At 39.5% G+C, this 24,574-nt stretch overlaps 1 protein-coding gene across 1 annotated transcript in view; it reads left to right on the top strand.

The window, feature by feature from the left end:
• The window catches only part of fntb (farnesyltransferase, CAAX box, subunit beta), an 85,683-nt gene that overhangs the window by 12,773 nt on the left and 48,336 nt on the right, over positions 1-24,574 (top strand). Inside the window, exons 2-3 of the mRNA XM_073040202.1 lie at positions 5,535-5,599; positions 16,915-16,987. Of these exons, the coding sequence (XP_072896303.1) occupies positions 5,535-5,599; positions 16,915-16,987 (138 nt within the window). The remainder of the gene's footprint in view (positions 1-5,534; positions 5,600-16,914; positions 16,988-24,574) is intronic.

The raw sequence follows: 24,574 nt of genomic DNA, 5'->3' as shown, positions 1-24,574 counted from the left end.
AGCTCTGTAATCTTATTCCATTTTATAACCCTGAGATATTTCTGTCCTCCACCAAATTTTGCCTTTTTCATGCCCTTACTTTTTGTGGTGCTCCATTCAGTTGCAAAAGCCCAATCTCTGAAAACCCCAAACTAATTATCTGCTCAGTTTAATAGATTCACAGGATTTTCTGGCGCACCTTAAAACAGATTAGTACAGTTGGGATTTTTGCCAATATGGTATTTGTGCATTTCTTTTATTTTCCCAAGTGTAGAAGGAAAGTCTGCATATTCAAGCAAAAAGAGAACATATGTATTCACTTTGCCATTGACGTAATGGATAGGCTGCATTATGTACAGAGATAATAATCTAAGTTTTCAGATACTGCCTGACTTGAATGTCTGTTGCAGCATTTGTTTTTTTAATTTAATGTTCAATATCTGCAGTAGCATTTTTTTATTGTTATTATTATTGTTGTTTTTTCTTCTGTCTCTTTATGTCAGTGCTAGTTTTAAAGTAGGGTTGGTTTTACCAGTAGTGTTATTTACAGCTAAGTAAGTTCATAGATGCATTTGTTCTCAGAATTCTTAAAAGTGAAGACTTATAGAAATATTTTTTATCAATAAATATTCTTTCTTGAGTCTGCAGGTACTGACTTTGTGTCTTAGGCTTTATGTTAACTGTTTCTTGCATTGTATTTTCATGCATTACATTGGATTTGTTGCTTGCTAATGTAACAGAGAAATTGCCTAATTTAATTCCTACATTTTGTCTGCATGTGGTTTCAAATAATGGAATTTATTTTAGCATTAAAAATGGAGCTGAAGGTGTTTAGTTTACCACAGTTTCCTTTATCTTGGTATGAACACTGCAGGAAAAATAAAATGTGTATGTTATCATATTTTGTCATTTTCAATAGGACATTCAGACAAATCTAAAGTGATCTAGCCTCATGTATAGCCAAAAGCAATGAGTCATAATGCATGAATTAAGTCAAAATCATATTTAATACAGTATCTTAAGAGGATTTCAAATAGTCTGTTTGTGATCCCTTTTGTCTGGATCACTGAATCTACTTGTTAACAAGAATGCTTTGTGCTGGACCTTCATTATGTCCTTGCCCTTCTTTACCCCTCCTTGCAGGCCCATCATTTGCCTGCCAAACAATTTCAAGTGTTTTATCATGGCCATATGTACCCAGGTTATAAATGCCATTAAAATTGGCACTGCACTTTACAAACATGACCAACATGAAGAACATAAATTATACATGTTCAGTGACAGGGTTTTGAGATTGAAATGAAAGGTAGTTAAAATGATATTGTTTTAGTGTGTGCTCTGAAGCTTAGGAAAGCAGAAGATTTCATTGAAAATCCTTGTGCAGTTGGAACCTCGATTTCCTCACTTGCAGACCCCACTCAGTTCAGATTGACAACAATGCCTCCTCCACAATCTCCATCAGCACTGATGCACCACAGGGCTGTGTGCTTAGCCCTCTGCCTACTCACTTTACACTAATGACTGTGTAGCTCAGTACAGGTCCAACACCATATTTTGCTGATGACACCACTGCCATTGGCTGAATCAAAGGTGGCAGCGAATCATCATATAGGAGGGAGATTGAAAATCTGGCTGAGTGGTGCCACAACAACCACCTCTCACTCAATGTCACTGAGACCAAGAGGCTGATTATTGACTTCAGGGGAGGAAAATGGAGGCCCATGAGCTAGTTAGTGGAGATATTAGAGGTGGAGAGGGTCAGCAACTTTAAATTCCTCAGTGTTATCACTTCAGAAGATCTGTCCTGGCATCCAACACATAAATGCCATTACGAAGAATGCATGACAGTACTTAGAAGCTTGTGAAGGTTCGGCATGACATCTAAAACTTTGACAAACTTCTATAGATGTGTGGTGGCTGCATCACCGTCTGGTATGGAAACATTAACACCTTTGAACAGAAGATCCTGCATAAAGTAGTGGATAAGGTCCAGCCCATCATGTGGTAAAACTCTCCCCACCACTGAGCACATCTACACGGAGCACTGTTGCAGGAAAGCAGCATCCATCATCTGCTACCATCAGGAAGAAGGTAGGACCCACACCACCAGGATCAAGAACAGGTATTACCCTCCAATCATCAGGCTCTTGAACTCTGAGAGGAGATAACTTCACTCAGCTTCAATTTGTCCCATCACTGAACTATTCCCACAACCTATGGACTCACTTTCAAGGACTCTTTGTCTCATGTTCTTGATATTTATAGTTATTATTAAAATTTTCTGTAGTTGAGCAGTTTGTTGTCTTTTGCTTATTGGTTGTTTATCTGTTCTGTTGGGTGCGATCTGTCATTCATTCTGTTGTATATTTCTTGGATTTGCTGTGTATGCCTGCAAGAAGATGACTGCCAGGATTGTATATATGGTGACGTATATGTACTTTAATAAATTTACTTTGAACTTCAAATTTAAAGAAGTCTCAAGGATGTTGAAGAGTAGATATGGAGTTAGATGTCTCCTCTATTGACTGAATCCAGAACTATTTTCTCTCAAAAGATCCAGACTTCTAGCAACTCTCATGTCCAAAGGGCAGTGGAAGCACAGTTTTGAATATTTTCAAAACAGAGACTTGATAGGCAAGGAGTTGAGAAGTGATTCTAGGTAGAAATAATCAAAGTAAATTTACTATCAAAGTACAGATATGTCATCATATTCAAGCCTGTGATTCATTTTCTTGCGGCATTTATAGTAAATAGATAAAACACAATAGAATCAATGAAAGACCGCACCCAGCATGACAAAGACAACAATTTATGCAAATACCGAAAAAAGAAATAATACTAATAAATAAGCAATGAGTCCGTTGGTTGTTGGAACAGTTCAGTGATGAGCAAGTGAAGTTATCACCTCTGGTTCAAGGGCATGATAGTTGAGTACTAACTGATCCTGAACCTGGTGGTGTTAGTCCTGAGGCTCTTGTGCCATGTTCCTGATGGCAGTAGTGAGAAGAGAGCATGACCTGGGTGGTGGCGTGCTGTCACAAGAAAGCAGCATCTGTGTAGATGTGCTCAATGGTGTGGAGAGCTTTGATGGACTTGTCTGTATCACAACATTTTGTAGCTATTCATGTTTCCAAATCAGGCTGTGATGCAATTAGTTGATATACTCTCCATCACACATTGATAGACCTTATTTGAGATAGAGATTAGTCATGATCTTATTGCATGACAGAACTGGCATAAAGGATCGTTTGTCCTATTTCTGCTCGCAACTTGTATGTTCCTTTGTATGCTCTAATAAAAGAGAGATGGAAAGGCATTTGGCACAGATCTTGTTCTTCAGCACAGTTCTTTTTGTTCTTTTTTTGTTTGATAGTTGCACTATCTAGCTGCAATGTCACAGCGAGAAAACCACCAAGCTTCCAGCTGAAATAGAACTAATCTACAAGATGAATGAGAAGCTAGTCAACCCAATCACTCCAGAATCAAAGTTACTTTAACCTTAGTTATTGAGTTTTGACATACAGATGAAGTTGGCAGATGCACACATTTGGACGCTAAGCTCCCAGTCATTATTGATTTGGCACATCCATCCAGAAAGAAGACAGCTGGCAAACTCAGACTTTGATAGAGTCGCTTGGATTGATAAGTATCAGATTTGTTTACGAATAAAGCTTTGCAAAGAATTTTGCATTGTGAATTGTTCTGCTTGGAAAGAATTCAATGGGGGACTTCAACTACATGTACATGTTCGGCACAGCATTGTGAGCCGAAGGGCCTGTAGGTTTGTGCTGTAGGTTTTCTATGTTTTTCTGTGTTTTAACTTTTAGATTTTAAGATATTTGCAGTTGCTAAGCACTGCATAGTTTTAATTGTTGCTTACTTAATTCATTTGAATTATTAAATAAATACTGCGTGAACTCGGGCCTGAATTATAGGGACAGGTTGGGCAGTTTAGGACTTTACTTCTTGGAATGTAGTAACTTACGGAGAGGGCAGTTAACAGCAGTAAAGAGTGAAGGAAAGCATGGATTTATGGATTGTAAAAAAGCTTTACAATAATATACCAGAAATGGGTTTGATTAAAACTAAAGCAACACACACAAAATGCTGGAGGAACTCAGCAGGCTTGGCAGTATCTATGGAAAAAAGTATAGTTGGCATTTCAGCCGAAAACATCGACTGTACTTTTTACATAGATGCTGCCTGGCCTGCTGAGTTTCTCTAGCATTTTGTGTGTTTTGCTCAGATTTCCAGCATCTGCAGATTTTCTCTTGTTTGTGATTTGAAAACTAAAGACCTATTTAAACCACAGGCAACAAAATGAATGAATTGCTGTAGTTAGTTTGTGCAGCTTGATCACTCTGTAATTGCTGATGATCTATGAGGTGTTGTAATTAATATGTAGTGGTCAAGCATGCTTAAAGGCAAGATTCCAATACAGGAATTCAAATTTCACTCAAGTCTTGACTTGAGATGCAGAAAAGTTAGTATGGTAACTATCTCTTAAACCCTTGCACCACCTTCAGTAAGCAGGATTGTACTTGCCTTAGTTCAGAAGTTCAGTGGAATACTGTAAACTGTTTTGTCTTTGTTCTACATGTTGAGGTTAGAGATAAGCTGATGGTCAGATGCCAGTTTGCTATGGTGAGGGACCTAATGCAGTTTGCACTCCACAATTCCCTTCATTCGAATGCGGTCATTGACTCGAGCTGAGAAATTGGGGTGGTGGACACAGTGCTTTATTTACTTTTCCTAATGTTTCTAATTTGCATGTTTTAAGGTGTTTATACATTTATTTTTAATCATATTTATTAATGCCCTTTATTTCAGCAAACAGACAAAAGGTCTCTGGATCAGGCACCGAGGGCAGAATTCCTGCTTGCCAGTGGGAGGTCTTCCTTCTGTGGACAGTCAGCTCAGCTGGTCCCAGATCCAAATCAGATTAGTGTCCCTGGTGTGACTGAGCATTTAACCAGATTCTGTTCAATCAAGCCCAATTGTTTTATGTTGGTGATGGAGATTAGTATTTCATATTTATATCATTGCAATATAGCATATGTTGCAATATTTCTTTTGAAAATTTGTTTAATTTTCTCTGAGGACGTACCATTTGCCTTGCCCTGATGTTGCATCATGCTGAATTCTAGAAGTGTATTAAAGCCTTTGGTTATTTGTTTGTTGAATTCTTTAATAATTTCTATCAAATATAAAAACATTTATGAAACAAATCATGTTATTTGGAAACAGTGATTTTTTTTTACTGTATTGTTTTTAGTACATGATACAAAGTGCGCTACTTTGGAGAAAACGTATTCTCATGCTCACCATAGCCCAAATGTTCGTGATTAGCTTGTGTAATATTTAAGTCAATTTAAGAATTAGTTGGGTTTAAACTATTATTGAGTAAACATTTGATCATTCCATGATTCAAAAATGATTGCGAAGGAGAAAATTGGTATACAGCTTCTTTTTTTAAAAAAAAAAGTTGTTTACTGTTTAAAAATCTAAACTTTCTTCAACGTACAGAGATGACCATTTCTTTTCTTTTCCAACAGATAGCAGTAGAATTGAATGTCGAAGAGGCCTACAATGCCTTCAGAAATAATTGGCCTATGCTGCAGTAAGTTTGTGGATCAAAGCTTCATCAGTCCTGTAATTATCCAAAATAGTCACGTGTTTATGCACTGGATTAACAGCAGAAACAGAATTAACCCCATTTGCACAGTCAGTACAACTTTAGAAGAAGCTTGTGGAGAGTGTATGCTCTTGATACATTAGAATGAAATACCTGGTTACTTTATGATGCTGTTAAAATAACTTTATATAGTACTACTTGAATCAAATATCATAATACCATAAAAGTAATGTGGGAAGTGGCTATGTAAGCAGATATATGTGCTTAATAATAATTATATTGCTCATTAAATTCTCCTGCAACAGATTTGTAGATTTTATTTTACTGTGGTCCAGAGAAAGTTCTTGTAGGTGACCATTGTTGCTCCATTAATCATGTTTTTCAAAGGTACATCAGTTTTATTTTGCACTTTCCCTGATGTACTCTATACTCAAATATATTATTGTAAAATCACTAAATGGCAATTTAAGCTGTGAAATATTCACTTGACTGACTTGTGTCTTGTACTTATCTCCACATTACAATATTTTTATCTTTTGCTTGGTAGTAGTTTGGCTTCATCACTGGTAAAATACCAAAAATTATCCTTCAAGGATATTTTTAATATATGCCAATTTATTTCAACTTGACAGTTCACTTAAACGAGCTAGTTGTATAGTGTTTTCCGATACATATGAAAACATATGTCCACACTCTGTTTTTATTACTCTATTTTTTAAAGTCCCCCAGGATGTAAAAACACTTCTGTCTTCTGCTCAGATTTATACGTAGATTGATAGCATTTTCAACCATTTTGAACAGACCTTGGGCCAGAGTCAGCTACAGAAAGAGAGAAGGCACATTCTTTGGCAAGTGGCCTGACCAACCCTCCGCTCCCTTCATGGTCCAGTCTGGCAGCCTGAAGGTTCTGTGGAATTGCTTCAGGATTCTTCCTCTAGATGGAAGGCAAGAACCTGTTCAGCAAGGGGAAGGGCACTTTGGTGTAGGTTTGCCCTATGCCTTCCTGCTCTGCAATGGATATCACCCAGGCTATCTTGGATTTCATCTGGGGATCAAAGTGTAGCTCATTGTCACAATGCAGAAGCTTCCAGAGTGGACTATAAGGTGTACCCAACAGTGCCAATGACCCGATGGCCTGTTTGTGTGTGACTGCATCAAGCTGTGTGTTAAATCAATGTGTACAAACATTAAGTGTCCTGTGTGCTAAGTTTTAACCTGTTCCTTGTGTTGCAATGGATGGGCCTGTTCTTTTCTGCACAGTGCTCCATTTAATGAGTATTTGTTGCACACCTGTCCTTCTCCTTTAGAAAAGCATCCTACAACTATAGGCCTTGGAAGAAAAGAACAGAATGGGCCCTTTGTTATCGTTTCCCAACCAGGCTCTAAAGACATTTGTTTCAATGCCAAGATGCTAGAACTTGTTGATGGGTTTCAAGACCTTGCTTGGCTTGCAGTGGGAGGAGCTCCACACCTGTCAGATGCTTCCTGCAGAATTGTCATCTCACTTCATGCAAATGCTGTCCACCAGACAGCTGTGATGAAGCTGAGACCAATTGCTCACCTCTTTGTGGAGTGTGTATTTGTAAAGAAGATCTGGATGAAGATACAAGGTCCATGTTGAGTTTCATCCTGAGTAGATGCTTAGCAGAGCACATTCTGATTGGGATGCATAACAGAACAAACATCATATGCTTCAGGAAGATCATCAACTCAGTGAAAGATGTACTTTAGCCTGTGTTAAACACATTGTTCTTCTAGTGCAAAGAGATATTTATAAGTGAATGCTGTAATCTGGCACATTCCAGACTGCAGGAGCACCTTGGGCACACTGATGCTTGGGTGGCCAACACAGAGACTTTATGGGGAAAGACAGCAATCTAAGGTCCTGCAGCCAATGGATAATGAGAGGTGGTCAGGGCTTGACATGCGGAACATCATCAGAGCCAGCTGAACACTTCAAGGTATATTGTACAAACGCCAAGTGAGTGACATCGGTGTTGCGTACAAAGAATATTACTGGATGACACAGCCAATGTATGGACTTGACAATAGTATTAATGTATAAACTGGGCGACACAATGAATGTAATTACAATTTTTTAAATAATTGATATGAATAAAGTTCATTTTTGAAGTTAAAATTCAATAGGTTTTGCAATCTGTGCTGATCTATGAGGAGCATGTGGCCCTCCCTAACAGTAGCATTGATTTCTTGCAGAATTTTCTTCTCACCAAGAGTAGTGTGAAACTGAAAGATTGGGGAAAACTTTTTTTTAAAACCACTAAGCCAGCACTAAGGAAAAGAGAGCTAGATTATGAAAGTAAACCAGCACAAAATATAAAAAGAGACACTAAAAGATTTTAGAATTATATAAAGTGGAAAAGGATGGCTAAAGTGAACATAGGTCCCTTGGAAGATGAGAAGGGGCAATTAATATTGGATAATATGGAAATAGCTAAGGCGTTGAATGACAATTTTGTGTTGGTCTTCATGTTGGAGGACATGTCTAACATGCCATTGAGAGATGTTATCGATGTAATGGGAGGTGAGGACTTCTGTACAATTGTGGTCACTAAAGAGGTGGTGATGAGCAAGCTAGTGGAGTTAAAGATGGAGAAGTCCTTTGGTCCTGATGGGATGCATCCCAGAATACTAAAAGAAAGAGACGAAAGTATAGCAGATGTATTTGTTATAATTTACCAAAATTCTCTGGACTCTGGGCAGGTCTCTTCAGATTGAAAGACAGTGAATATCATGTCACTTTAAAAAAAAAAGAATGGATGCAGGCAAAAGGCGAGCAAATAAGCTTAACATCTATAGTCAAGAAATGCTTGAAGCTGTCGTTAAAGGAAGACACAGTGAGACATCTGGATAGAAGTGGTTGCATTTGGCAAACAGTATAGATTCACGAAGAGCAGGTCCTGTTGACAAATGTACTGGAGTTCTTTAAGGATATGAGGAGTGCAGTGGATAAAGGGGAACAGGTTGATTTTGGATTTCCAGAAGACATTTGATAAGGTGCCACATAAAAGATTAATGTGGATGCATGAAGTAGGGGGTGATGTATTGACATGAATAGAGGATTGGTTACTCAATGGAAGGCAGAGAGGATAGTTGGTGGTCAGTGGTGAGTGGAGTGCTGCAGGAGTCAGTGTTGAGCTTGCAAATTCTCAATGTACATTAGCGATTTGGAAGAGAGGACCAAATGTAGCATATCTAAGTTTGCTGATGGCACTAAATTGAGTGGAAAAGCACATTGTGTGGAGAAAATGGGGAGTCTGTAGAGAAATAGATAGATTAAGTGAATGGGCTGGAATTTGGCAGTTGGAGTACAATGTTGATAAATGCAAGGTCATTCACCTTCGAAGGAAAAATAGATCAGATTATTTAAGTAGTGAAAGACTGAAGCATGTTGTTGTGCTGAGGAACTTGTGCATGGATCACAAAAGGTTGGACTGCAGATGCAACAGGTTATCTAAGAGGCGAATGGAATGTTGGCCTTCATTGCAAGAAGGATTGAAGTTAAGAGCACGGAGGCAATGCTACAACTGTACAAGGTACTGGTGAGGCCACATCTCAATTATTGCAAGCAGTTAATTAATGTCTCCTTACTTGAAGAAAGATATACTGGCTTTGGAGGTTGTGCAAAGGAGGGTCAGCAGGTTGATTCTGGATATGAGGGGTTAGCCTATGCTGAGCGTCTTCAATTATAATCATTGGAATTCAGCAGCATGAGAGGGGATCTAATAAAGCACAAATAACTATGAAAGGGATAGATCATACAGAGGCAAGAAAGTTGTTTCAACAAGAACTAGGACACATAGTTTCAAGATTCAGAGGAAACGATAGCAGGATGGAGATGAAAAGAAACAACTTTCCCCAGAGAGTAGTGAATGTGTTAAATTATCTGCCCAGGGAAGCAGTGGAGGATCCTCATTAAATATATTGAAATGAGATTTTTTCTGCATAGCAGGGTTTAAACTGCATGAAACAATAAATGTAAAGAAAGCCATATATTTATGTGGTGCAGCCTCAACAGGCCGGGTGCTGCTTTATTTCTTACATTATGTAATTCTTTATTAATAGTATTTTCAAAAAGTCATAAAGTTCAAAGTACAACTATGTCACCATATATTACCAAATCTTAGATTAATTTTCTTGTGGGCATACTCAATTAATCCATAATAGAATAATAGTCATAACAGAATCAATGAAAGACCGCACCAACTTGGGCATTCGACCATTGTGCAAAAGACAAAAATTGTGCAAACACAAAAAGATTGAAATAATAATAAATAAGCAATAAATATCAAAAACAAGAGATGAAAGTCTTTGAAAGTGAGTCAATAGGTTGTGGAAACAGTTCAGTGATGGGGCAAGTGAAGTTATCCCTTCTGGTTCAAAAGCCTGATGGCTGAGGTGTAATAACTGTCTCTGAACCTGGTGGTGCGAGCCCTGAGGCTCCTGTACCACGTTCCTGATGGTAGCAGCAAGAGGAGAGCATGACCTGGGTGGTGGGCTTCCCTGATGATGGATGCTGCTTTCCTGCAACAGTGCTCCGTGTAGATATGTTCAATGGTGGAAAGGGCTTTACCTGTGAAGGAGTGGGCTGTATCCACTACTTTTTGTAGCATTTTCTGTTCACGGGCATTGGCATGTTTATTACACAGTGCTACATAAATACTTTTTAAAGAAACTTTTTCTGTTGCTAATACAGACTGTTGCTTGGTAACAGATGTTTTCCATGTTTACAAACAATTTTGGGAATTGGTTAATTATTATCAAGTGCACCAGTGAAATGATTTGTTTGCATGCTGTCCAGACATCATTCCATTTATAAATTCATCGAGGTAGTACAAAAGGGAAAAACGAGAATGTGGAATATGTTGCTGTAATTATAGTGAGAGAGTAGACAGATAACAAAATGCAAGGGCTATCTTGAAGGAAATTGTGAGGTCAGAATTCTTCTTGATAGTATAAGAGGTCCATTAACAGTAGTGCAGAAGCTGTCCTTAAACCTGTGTGGCTTGGAAGGGGGAAACTGATTTGATTTGATTGTCATTTAGTCATGGCCATTACAAAAATGTCTGTAAGAGTTCATATGTCAATAAGGTCAGCTAGGCTGAAGTACCCCATGTGAGTCATTAGTCCACTATTATGCACAGTCAAACTTAAAATGATAGCCACTTGGAAGATGTAGACAAGTGGCTGGTGCTGGAAGAACCATAAGGAGTGGAATTTTCAAAAAGAAGAAAGATGTGATTTTTAAAAAATGTGAAATATCACAAGATGAAATGCTTTCTGGTCTTCAATCAAAGGTGGAAGTATTTCAATTTGTGAAGTCTACATCTCATTAGATTTCAGAACCATTTTGAATTTAACTGTTATTTTTAGCACTGCGTTATTTAATTGGCATGGTTTAAAAAAAAAAAAAGACTTTTCTGGGAGACACAGGAGTTGATGGTGTTCTACCATTAATCAGTAAGCTGCTTCTAATTCATTTATGTGCTTTGTCCTTCGGTTGAATCTGAGCTGATAAATACTGTTGTTGTGATGAGAAATATGACATTTTTAATTTTTCAGTTTTCATTTAAAGCTCCAGACTTGCAGTGAAATCATAACATCTTGGATACTAGATGATTGTGCCACTTCTACAGTGAAATGCAGGTGGCGGAAGAAGCATTTTTGAGTTCCTGCTTGTCAGCTTTGATGTTCCTTCTTTTGACTTGCACATTTATCCCAATTTGTGCTTTCATGATGGTACTCAAATTTGCCTGTTGGTGCTGGTCGGGTGCAAAGAAGCAAAAGTTTAAAATTTAATGCCATATTTAAGTAATTGTGGCATTTCTGCCAAGTAATGTATTACAAACCAATGAGAAATATGTGCATAAATACAGGAGAAATGCAACCTTTAGTGAATCCCTGCTGTGTGCTCTGGTAATAAATCTCAAGGTACTGCTGTGTGAATGCTTATGGACTAGAAAATGTAAGTGAAATTCACACGAGTGTTCTTTGTTTTGTTGGGTGTTACTAATCCATGTTCAAGACTGCAGATAGAAATGTACTCTGGAAGTATGTGTTAGGTATCACAGAGGGGAATGCCTTTTCAACATTTTGAGCTTGCTCTTGATTGAGGGGATACTTTATTGTAAAATTGACATTGCCTTGAGACTTCAATGTCATGACTGGCAATCACGAAGAATAGGGAACAACAATGTAGCAAGTTAAAGCAATTTTTAAGATGCTTTCAGAGTAACTTCTTAGCATTCTGCCATAGACCATGGTTTCTTATTTGCTTTAAATGTGCATTTCTTTTATTGTTCCATAGAAACTTTCTGCCATTAGAAAATGGGAAAATATTTCTATGGAATTAGTGTATATTCTTTAGAGTTTATAAAAAGATGACAGACACAAATATACTACATACCTTGTCTCAGTTGTCAATATTTGGATTTGTATATTTTGAGACTTTTTGTGAATACTCAGATCAAGGGAAAATAGCAGTATTGTATGATCAAGGAATTGAAATGGCCTACTCCTGACAGTGTTATGTTAGCATTTAGAAGCAAGCCACAACTTATAGTTTTGATGAATTATTTAATTGCTTAAAGGCTGGCCCTTGTTTAAAAAAATCCCTATCCTCTGAGAGTAAACCTGAACTCTTTCATGAAGGGTATATTTGTGTAAGTTATTTATCTTTCTTTTATGATAAGAGTAGACATCAAGTTGATTTATAATAAGCTACTGACAATGCATGGTCCATTTTATATTTTGTACCATTTTAACAAAATGCACAGACACAGGCAAAATACTAGGTGAACAGGAGGAAATCTGCAGATGCTGGAAATTCAAGCAACACACACAAAATGTTGGTGGAATGCAGCAGGTCAGGCAACATCTATAGAGAGAAGCGTTGTTGACGTTTCGGACCGAGACCCTTCGTCAGGACTAACTGAAAGGAAAGATGGTAAGAGATTTGAAAGTAGGAGGGGGAGGAGAAAATGCGAAATGATAGGAGAAGACGGAGGGGGGGAATGGGGTGAAGCTGAGAGCTGAAAAGGTGATTGGCAAAAGGGATACAGAGCTGAAGAAGGGAAAGGATCATGGGACGGGAGGCCTAGGGAGAAAGAAAGAGGGAGGGGAGCACCAGAAGGAGATGGAGAACAGACAGAGTGATGGACAGAAAGAGAGGAAAAAAAAGGAGGGGGGAAAGCTAACTATATCAGGGATGGGGTAAGAAAGGGAGGAGGGGCATTAACAGAAGTTAGAGAAGTCAATGTTCATGCCATCAGGTTGGAGGCTACCCAGCCGGTATATAAGGTGTTGTTCCTCCAACCTGAGTGTGGCTTCATCTTGGCAGTAGAGGAGGCCATGGATAGACATGTCAGAATGGGAATGGGACGTGGAATTAAAATGTGTGGCCACTGGGAGACCGTGCTTTCTCTGGCGGACGCAAAATGGTCTCCCAGTCTGCATCGAGTCTCACCAATATATTAAAGGCCACACTGGGAACACCGGACACAGTATACCACACCAGCCGACTCACAGGTGAAGTGTCGCCTCACCTGGAAGGACTGTCTGGGGCCCTGAATGGTGGTGAGGGAGGAAGTGTAAGGGCAGGTGTAGCACTTTTTCTGCTTGCAAGGATAAGTGCCAGGAGGGAGATTGGTGGGAAGGGATGGGGTGGGGGGGGGGGTGGATGAATGGACAAGGGAGTCGCGTAGGGAGGGAAAGATGTGCTTGGTAGTGGGATCCCATTGGAGGTGGAGGCAGTTACGGAGAATTATACTAGGTGACTAATTGCTGAACTCTGCGTCTCTACCATCCTATTGAAGCATATACAGGTTCCTCGAGTTAAATACACCAAGTGTATTTAATAAACTCTAGCAGACAGTCAAACCCTTGAGAGGCTATTTTTTCTGGAGAACAGCTTAAATAATCTGAATATGTGTTATATGGTTCTGTGTACTAGAAAAACAATTGTAATGTCCTGTTTAAAATTTTTACCGCTATGTTGTAGGTATTTCATTTTAGAAGTTCTGTAAAAGCAGTCTGTTCTGCTTTTAGGATGTTTAGGTTTCAGCTAAAAGATAAGGGGTTTTCAGCTTTGGAATGTTGTGTCAGCCAATCAGTGTGGTGGAACTGGGAGAAAGTTCGAGAGAACACCGCGGGGAGAGATTTGTGAGAGACAGTGTGATTCGTGTTTTTTTTTTTGCGGGCATTGAGAGGACAGGAGGGAAGATGGCTGAGCATGCCTTGGAAAGGAGTGTTCCTGTTGCACAAAGTGCTTTGTGCAAATGAATGGCTCCAAGGAGGAAGGGCCAATGCTTGCAAGAGAGTGCCCATTTATTCAAGATAGATTTTGAGCGAAGTTCAGAATGTGGTTTGTGCTTTCACACAAATTGTGGGTCCGGTGCTTGAGTAAAGAGGATGACTTCAAGATGAGCTCCAGCTTTGTGTGCACATTTGGACTGGGTTAACTGTAATGGGCCCTTTTTTCCCCTTTTCTTACTAACTGTTACATGAAGCTGAAATTATGCATTGTATGATCTATTATTTCGTGCCGACTGACAATTGTGTATGAGCAGTATTTACACAGCATTAGCTCAAATCAAGGTTTCTTTAATAGGACCATCACAACATTCCTATTGGCTGAACCCCAAATCATATTGACCCTAGATGTATATTGTTTATGAAAGGTGGTCTTCTCACAACTGAGTCCTGTGGCTGTTAATGGGGCCAGCAACGAGCCTGGTGAGGGGGCTGCACAATCTTAACACCATAACATTATAAGCACTATGAAACAGCTTTCTTGAATTGAGAATGAAGCTTGTGGGGAAATATCTTCCATCTCTTTGTTTAGGAACATTGCAGTAGCTACAATTGAAAGAGACAGCAACCTCTCTAAAAACAAGTATCCTCTTTCTGTGTATGGGATCATGCTTTGCAAAGTCCAGTAAGTGTATCTACTTTCTTAGAAGTTCACTAAGATTCAGTCTGTCATCTAAAACTTCGACAAACTTCTTTTGACGTACAGTGGAGAGTATACGGACTGGTTGCATTACTGCTTGGTATGGAAACACCAATGCCCTTTAATGGAAAACTCTTCAAAAAGTAGTGGATATGACCTAGATCATCATGGGTAAAGCCCTCACCACCAGTGAGGACATCTAAAAGGCTGTTGCGGGAAAGCAGCATCCCTCATCAAGGACCTCCACCATCCAGGCCATGCTTTCTTCCAGCTGCTACCATCGTGAAGATGGTACAGGAACCTCAGGAGCCACACTGCCAGGTTCAGGAATGGTCATTACTCTCAACCATCAGGCTCTTGAACCAGAGGGGATAACTTCACTCACCCCAACACTAAACTGTTCCCACAATTATGAACTCACTGTCAAGGGCTCCTCATCTCATGTTCTTGGTATTTATTGCTTATGTATTTGTAATGCACTGTAAGGGTTCACAGCTAATTTAATGGCTTCTCTGCTGAGGTAACAGTTTCTCTGTAGCAGCAATGTTTGGGTTATGGCTGGAGATAACAGGACTGTGGTATGCATGTTAGCCAATCAGGATTTTGTTGCTCTGTCTTGTGAATCTGGAAGAAGATTTTTCGCGGGCTTTTGCCGGGGAGAGATGAGGAGAGAAGATGTGAATGGAGAGGTTTGGTAGATCGCCGGACGGGGTGGACTTGAATGAGGGTCCGAAGGGCAGTGACAATTGGAGGAGGTTGATGGTGGACAATCGACTTATCAGTGAGCTCCAACTTTGCGCAACAAACTGTTTAATAAGAATGGGCCTTTTTTTTTTGTTTCCTTACTAACCATATAGTTAAAGTAAGAATTAGAAAGCTGAATCGTTTAATCGCATATTGTGTACTGTTTGTTACTTCAGGGTACTGATGTGTAATGGGACACATCACGCAGCATCCGCCCAAACGAGATTTCTGAAGTTTGGCCGGGCCGGGGGTTATCACCCCCTATATTAAGCTGCCAGCCGAAGCAAGAGTTACATATTTATAATCATTATTTTATTTGTTTTTTTATTTTTGTATTTGCATAGTTTGTTTTTATTTGCACATGTTTTTCTTGTCTGTCTTGCATATGGTTTTTGATTCTATTGTGTTTCTTTGTGTTTATTGAGTATGTCTGAAAGGAAATGGACCTCAGGGTTGGATATGGTGGCTTATATGTACTTTGATAATAAATTTACTTTGAACTTTGATTTAATGCAGTTTGCATTCCCTTGCCAGGGTTCATTTTTCTTGTTCACATGCAACAATGGTTATAGGTGCAATGACCAATTTGACATTCTTGGAATCAAGTTTGCAACAATTTGATTTTTGTAAAAAATTAAGTTTGGAACAAAATGAAGCTACTTACCAAGTCTTCTCCCTGTCAACTGTGTAAGTTAAAGTGCTTCAGGCTTGGTTGGATTGACATGGATGATAAAATTTAGACCAGCTAGCCGCTTTAAATGAAGCAGTAAAGCTGGAGAGAGAGTAGCTAACTAAGCAGGACCGCTCAGTTATTGCCATTCCAATTTTATGAATATTAAAATATGTAAATTCAATATTACACTCTGTTTTGCTCTGTGATACATTGTGAAATGAAGCACATTGCATATATTTTACTTATCCAGGTCAGAAGCCAGACCTTCAGCACCTCTTGAATGATGTTTTGTGAATGACAGTTACTGCTTCAAATACAATTATACTTTCAGTTTCCTGGAAATTGTGCAAAAAAAAAACTGTGATGGCTTTGGAAACAATGGTACATAAACTGTTTTGTGTCAGTTATTACAACCTCAGTCACAGCTGGCATCTGAATTCATTTTCCAGGCTTGTATTTCTGAAACTTAGAAGTTTGTGCTTTTCATAAAAGAAAATAGTCTGTTCATCATCCTGGGAGGGAACATTTAAGTTTAAAACTTTTAGATTTTATAACTAGGCCTCATCATGGATATTTGTGTTGGAGTTGTTTGTTGAACATAAAGCAGATGGAGTTTCATTTGGTGTTTTCTGTAGTAATGCTGCAACATAACTTCTTTCCTTGAATGCAAGGTGGTCATTATTTATACAATGAAACATTTAAGCTTCAATGCATCAATTCATGGTGTGATTTGAGCTCTGTAGTTAGAACTATACTTAGGTCTGTAATTGTTGCTTCTAACTTCCAAGTTAATGAAAAGCAGTCCAAAAGTATAAATGAATGTGTCAGTTTACAGTAACATGTAAAGATTCAGTACTGGTAATATACTGTATAAATGTAATGGCTGATCCAATTGTGTCTGATGTTTTACAGGCCTGTTTTGCAAAGGGAGAAACATTTCCAGTACTTGAAGAAAGGCCTGAGGCACCTCTCTGAGTCATATTCGGTAAGACTTCAGACAAGGGAAGTGGAAATGATTTTGTGAATCCTGAACTTCTGATATGCAACTTCATGATGAAGTTTGGAAGATTTTTCCCAGATGAAAATGAAGGAATGCAGTTATTTTATTTGGGATTCAAGTGTTTTAAACAGAAAATATGTTGCTTTAAAACTAATCGTTGTTTATAAAACTAACCGTTGAATCCAAGGCATAAGCAGATGATGCTTTTTGCATCATTGCCTTATTGCCTTTTCCTTAGAGAATATTTTCAGGATTATTGATGGGTTGACAAACCACAAGATTTATTTAGTGATTGTTATCTTTATACTTCCTGCAGATTAGCCCTTGATATATGGAAGATTATTGGTTCCTACAATTCATAAGTATGGATTTTACAATTACACTTGTTCTACAGGGTTCTTCTACTGCTTGAATGTAGAAGTTAGGGAGGGAAATCCAATCTCCTCTTGCTGAACCCTGTATTCATAGCTTTTAGAAATTGTTATTGTTAAGCCCAAGGTTTGCTTGCTATTCAAGAATAATAAAATTGTTTTGAGAACACAGATAGATATCAACTGGATTATGGCCATTTATGATTTGAATTGTGATCTTAGGTTAGTCAGCTAATCAGGCAGCATCTAGGGAAAAGAGTAAACGGTTAACATTTTGGGCCAAGACCCTTCATCAGGACTGGTTTCCTTCAATCTTGATGCAGGGTCTCAACCTGAAACGTCGACTGTTTACTCTTTTCCATTGATGCTGCCTGGCTGCTGAGTTCCTCCAGCATTTTATATGTGTTGCTTTGGATTTCCAGCATCTGCAGATTTTCTTGTGTTAGACAGCTAATGTCATTGAATGTGGTAGACAGGAACAGTTATGGGCTCAATTGAAATAAAGGAAAATCAGGTGACATAGGTGACAACAGGGCTTTGTTTCCAGATGAGCTCAATGCTTTCCACGCTTTCTCTGACCTTCAAATTATGGGGGAACCATCACAAACTCCCACAGTCCCTGATGATCTTGTGGCTTTGGCACTTTGCATTTTGGTAAATTGGATCACTTGGCTGTCCTTCAACCTGTTTATAGACAGAGACTAAAGAGCAAAGCTCGAGAGATTAGGACAGCAAAGAGTTGGTCACGGGAGGCAGAGGAGCCACTATGGGATTACTTCCAGTCTGTGAACTGGGTCATGTTCAAGGACTCATCTGTGGATTTGAATAAATACACCATGGTTGTCACAGACATTACTAAAACAGTTGTAGACAAGTGTGTCCCCTCAAAATTATTCAGAGTGTTCCCCAATAAGAAGCCCTGGGTGAACCATGAGATCCACAATCTGCTGAAGGCCAGATCAAAGACATTCAGGTCTAGTCAATAAGAAAGTTACAAGAGGTCCAGGTATGATCTCAGGAAAACCATCTCATGGGTTAAATGGCAATTCCGCACTAAACTTGAATCAATGAAGGAATCTTGACAGTTGTGGTGGTTTTATCACCTTTTGTAAAGTTAAATCAAGTGACATGGGTGACACTGGGCTTCGCTTCCAACTGAGCTCAATGCCTTCTCTGCTTACTTTGACCATCTAAACATGGAGGAACAATCATGAGCTCCCACAGTCCTCGATGATCCTGTGGTAAGCCTCCGAGTTCAATGTGCAAGTAGACTTCAGGAGGGTGAACCCATGAAAAGCATCCGGCCAAGACAAGGTGCCTGGCCACGTACTAAAGACCTATGCTGATCAACTGGCTGGAGTGTTCATGAAATCTTTGTCCTCTTACTTTGGCAGTCTGAAATATCCACCTGCTTCAAGCAGGCTTCACTTACTAATGCCTAAGAAGAAAATGGTAACCTATCTACGTGTCTATCATCTACTGGTACTGACATCCACAGTGATGAAGTGTTTTGAGAGGTTGGTGATAAAACATATTCTGCCTGAGAAGCGAATTGGATAATCTTTATCAACTACAGCTCAGCATTCAATGGTAATCCTCTCAAAACTACTCAATAAGCTTGAGCCTCATTATCTCCTTTGCAATTGGATCTTTGATTTCCTCATTTGCAGACCCTAGACAGTTCACATTGGCAACAACATCTCCTCCACAATCTCCATCAGCGTAGGTGCATCTCAAGGCTGTGTGCTTAGTTCCCTGCTCTATTTGTTTACACTTATGACTGTGTGGCTAAGCACAACCTCAATGCCATATTCAAGTTTGTTAATGACACCACTGTCGTAGACCGAATCAAAGGTGGTGATGAATCAGCATATAGGACGGAAATTGAAAATCTGGCTGAGTGGTGCCACAACAACAACCTCTTGCTCACTGTCAGAAGACCAAGGAGCTGATTAGTGACTTCAGGAGGAGAAAGCTAGAGGTCCATGAACCAGTTTTCGTCGGAGGATCAGAGGTAGATAGGGTCAGCAACAAATTCCTGCATCTTTTCATTTCAGAGGACCTATCCTGGTCCTAGCACGTAAGTGCAAGTATGAAGAAAACACGGGAGTTCCTCTGCTTCCTTAGGAGTGTGCAAAGATTTGGCATGACATCTAAAACTTTGAGAAACTTCTATAGATGTGTGGTGCAGAGTATACTGACGGGGTGCATCATAGCCAGTTGTGGAGGCAGATGTTGGTAAGACCTCAGACAAAGTTAGGAATGAAAAGTTGAGCATGGTGCGACTAGTGTCCTGAGCTGTGTATATTTCAATGCAAGATGTATCATAGAAAAGGCAGATGATAGTGCTGAAGATGAAGTGGCTGGTTTACAAAAGGAGACATTGTGTAGTCAGGAGAAGCTGCTGATAGGGCATAATTGCAGTCAACAGAATGAGTTGCAAAGTAAAAGGCGGGCAAAATCAAAAAAGGTGTTCAATCAACAGGACTGAAGGTGTTATATTTGAATGTGCGCAGTATACAGAATAAGGTAGAGGAATTTGTACAACAGTGGCAGAGTGGCATGTACAATGTTGCACCCATCACTGAATCATGGCTGAAAGAAGATTTTAACTGAGAGCTTAATGTCTAAGAATACACATTATATCAAAACGACTGGCAGAAAGGCAGAGGGGGTGGCATTGCTTTGTTGATTTAAAAAAAAAAGAAATTAAATCATTAGAAAGAGGTTAGATAGGGTTGCAAGGTGTTGAATCATTGTGGATATAGCTAAGGGACTGTAAGGGTAAAAATACCCTGATGGGAGTTGTATACAGACCCCCAAACAGTAGTAAGGCTGTGGTCTACAAGTTACAACAGAAGATAGAAAATACATAGTAAACACAAAATACACTGCAGATGCTGTGGTCAAATCAACACATACAAAAGCTGGAGGAACTCAGCAGGTCGGGCAGCATCCGTGGAAGCAAGCAGTCAATGTTTTGGGCTGAGACCCTTCGTCATGACTGAAGGAGGGGGCAGGGGCCCTATAAAGAAGGTGGGGGGGAGGGGGAAGGTACCAGGTGAAAAACCAATAAGAGGAAAAATCAAGGGATGGGGGAGGGGATAGGCAGGAAAGGTGAAGAAGGAATGTAAGGGGAAAGCACTGTGTGTACATAGTAGAAGGAGGCAGAATCATGAGAGGGCTGATAGGCAGCTGGAGGAGGAAGCTATTGCATCCAGTGCTCCTGGTGCAGCCTCCTCTACATCGGCGAGACCCAACTCAGATTGAGGGACCGAAGCGGTCTCAAAGCTTCGTCAAGCACCTCCACTCCGTCCACCACAACAGACAGGATCTCCCAGTTGCCATCCACTTCAACTCTGCTTCACATTCCCATTCGAATATGTCCATAGATGGCCTCCTCTACTGCCATGATGAGGCCAAACTCAGGTTGGAGGAGCAACACCTCATATACCGTCTGGGTAGTCTCCAGCCCCTTGGTATGAACATCGAATTCTCCAACTTCTGGTAATTCCCTCCCTCTCCCTTCCCCCATCCCACCTTCACTCTGCCTCCTCCTCCAGCTGCCTTTCACCTCTGTCATGATTCTGCCGCCTTCTACTACCCATAGTGCTTTCCCCTTACATTCCTTCTTCACATCTCCTACCTATCCCCTCCCCTACCCCTTGATCTTTCCTCTAATTGGTTTTTCACCTGGCACCTTCCACCTTCCCCCACCTCCTTTATGGGGCCCCTGCCCCCTCCTCCTTCAGTCCTGACGAAGGGTCTCGGCCTGAAATGTTGACTGCTGGTTTCCACGGATGCTGCCCGATCTGCTGAGTTCCTCCAGCTTTTGTACATGTTGATAGAAAATGCATGCTAGAAGGACAATGTTACAATAGTCATAGGGGATTTCAATATACATGTAAGTTGGGAAAATCAGTTTGGTGCTGCATTCCAAGAGGGGGAGTTTCTAGAGTGCCTATAAATGGCATTTTAGAGTAGCTCATGGTTGAGCCTACTAGGGGTCAGCTATTCTGGATTGGGTGTTGTGCAATGAACCAGAATTGATTAGAGAGCTTAAGGTAAAGGAACTCTTGGGGGAAAGTGATCATAATATGATAAAATAACCCTGAAATTTGAGAAGGAGTAGCTAAAGCCATATGTATCAGTATTTCAGTGAATTACAGAGGCATGAGAGAAGAGTTTGCCAAAATTGATTGGAAAAGAACACGGCAGGGATGACGGCAGAGCAGCAATGATTGGACTTTCTGGAAGCAATTAAGAATGCATGCCGGAAGGGCAAATTACAATAGTCATTGGGGATTTCAATATATACATCCCAAAGAGGAAGAAGTATTCTTCTGATTAGAAAGGCTGGTTCTATTATAGGAATCAAACTGGACATACTGGAGGTTGTGGTAGAACAAAGGACCCTCTAGTAAATCCTGCCAATTCCAGACAATTCTCACCCCCTGCATTCCACCTTGGCTGAACAGAGGAGCACTTTCACTAATAGACTATGACAACTGCACTGCTCCAAAAAGTGCTATGTGAGGTTATTCTTATCCTCGGTCGTCAGGCTCTATAATGAGTCAAACTATAGCCGGAGAAGAAATCTTGCAAACTTTGACTTGTAAATCCTTATATCTTATTTCTAAGTTAACTTATTTTTATTCTTACTTCTCTTCTAATATTTGTATATCTGTGTACTTGTAATACTACTGTGACACTGTAATTTCCTTGAGATCAATGAAGTATCTGTGAATGCAAGATGATACAACTGTGGCTAACAAGAGTAGTCAAGGCCAATATAAAAAGCCAAAGAGAGGGCATATATTAGAACAAACATTAGTGGGAAGTTAGAGTATTAGGAAGCTTTTAAAAACCAACAGAAGGCAACTAAAAAAATCATTAAGAAGGTAAAGATGTGATATGAAAATAAGCTTGCAAATAATATTAAAGAGGATAACAAAAGTTTCATGAGATACATAAAAGTGTAAAAGAGAGGCAAGAGTATATATTGGACTGCTGGAAAACTATCCTGGAGAGGTAGTATTGGGAACCAAGGAAAGGGCAGATGAACTAAATAAGTATGTTACATTATTCTTCACAGTGGAAGACACTAGCAGTATGGTGAAGTTCCAGCTGTCAGGGGTCATGAAATTTGTGAAGGTACCTTTACTAAAGAGAAGTTTCTTGGGAAACTGAAAGGTTTGAAGGTAGATAAGTCACCTGGACTGGATGGTGTACACCACAGGGTTCAGAAAGAGGAGGCTGAAGAGATTGTAGAGGCATTAATAATGATCTTTCAATAATCACTGGATTCTGGAATGATTCTGGAAGACAGGCAAATTGCAAATGTCATTTGACTCTTCAAGAAGGGAGAGAGGCAGAAGAAAGGAAACTAGGCCTGTTAATCTGACCTCAGTGGTTGGGAAGATGTTCAAGTCAATTATTAAGGTGAGATCTCAGGGCCGGAAAGGCCTGTTATTGTGCTGCATCTCTTTTTTTTTTAAAAAAGGGGCATTACAAAGTTTTATCTTTGTATTGATGATTTTAGGTAGGTTTTTTTTTTAGCTACGGTACTTAAGCAAATTTTTTTTACAGAATAGAAAACTAACAAATCAAGAGGAGCCCTTGTGGCTTTTTGTATCTGTGCTATCCAACTTAATCTCATCTTTGTACCCCTGCAAGTCGTGGTACTTCTGGTGTATATTTAAATACTATATAGAAGCAATGAGGATTTCACTTCTACCACCCTTTGACACAGTCAGTTCCAGACATCTACCATACACTTACTCAAAAAAAATTGCCTCATCTCTCTTGTAATCCTATTTTCTTAAATCTGTATCTTATATTTTTTAATTTCTCAGCAAATGTTTCTCATATTTAATCTTTTTTATGTTCTTCATAATGTTTTGCACTGTAATTACAGCTGCTAAGCCTCTTTTACTCCGAAGAAAATTGTCACACATATTTTCTATTGTTGGCTCTACTTTCATACATCTCCTCTGCTCTCCAGTGCAATCGTGTTTTTCTGTAATATGATAACCAGATCTGTAAATAGTACTCAGGCTATGGTTTGACTTATGTAGTACACAGTACATGCATAAACTCATTGCTCTTATTCTTTAGATAACAAAGGAGAGCACCACATATGCCAACTTAATCACCAGATGGAATTCATTTGCTATCCTTTTAACTACCTGGTGGACATATATCCCTTTGTTCTACCATATCACTCTAGATCCTGCTATTTATTGTATGTTTCCTTGGCTATGACAGCCTTAACAGATGGGTAACACTGAGTTGCAAAGATCATTCAATTACTGGTGGTCTGATTGAAGTGAGATGAGTGAGGCTGTAACTTCATTAAGAAGTTGTAGTTTCTTCCTTGCCGACCCCTTTGTAAGAACATAAGAAATAGGAGCAGGAGTAGGCCATCCGGCCCATTGAACCTGCCCTGCCATTCAATAAGTTCATGGCTGATCTGTCTGTAATCTCAGCTCCATCTACCTGCCTTTTCCCCATAGCCCTTACTTCCCTTACTATGTAAAAACCTATCTAACCGTTTCTTAAATGTATTTAGTGAAGAAGCCTCAACTGCTTCCCTGGGCAGAGAATTCCACAGATTCACCACTCTCTGGGAAAAACAGTTTCTTCTCATCTCCGTCCTAAATCTTCTCCCCTGAATCTTGGGGCAATGTCCCCAAGAACCCCACTTCATCTTCACAGCTATACCTGTTTCATAACTTTAGGAAATTGCAACATAAAAACCTATGTAACCGATAATACAGTGTCTATAAAAAGTATTCACCTCCCCCGAAAGTTTTCATGATTTGTTTTTTACAACATTGAATCACAGTGGGTTTAATATGGCTTTTTTGACATTGATCAGTAGAAAAACCTCTTGCATATCAAAGTGGAAACAAATTTCTACAAATTGATCTAAATTTATTAAAGTTATTAAAAACAAAATAATTGATTGCATAATTACTCACCCCCCCACCCCCCTTTAGAATCAGTATTTAGTAGATGTACCTTTGGCAGCAATTACAGCCTTGAGTCTGTGTGGATAGGTCTCTATCAGCTTTGCACATCTGGACACTGCAATTTTTACCCATTCTTCTTTATAAAACTGCTCAAGCTTTGTCAAGGGTTGTGAGTGAACAGCCCTTTTCAAGTCCAGCCACAAATTCTTAATTGGATTGAGGTCTGG

Source organism: Hemitrygon akajei, chromosome 3 (assembly GCF_048418815.1).
Source record: "Hemitrygon akajei chromosome 3, sHemAka1.3, whole genome shotgun sequence".
Taxonomy (NCBI): Eukaryota; Metazoa; Chordata; class Chondrichthyes; order Myliobatiformes; family Dasyatidae; genus Hemitrygon; species Hemitrygon akajei.
Note: the sequence above shows the minus strand (reverse complement) of the source record. Positions and strands in the feature narration are given on the sequence as shown.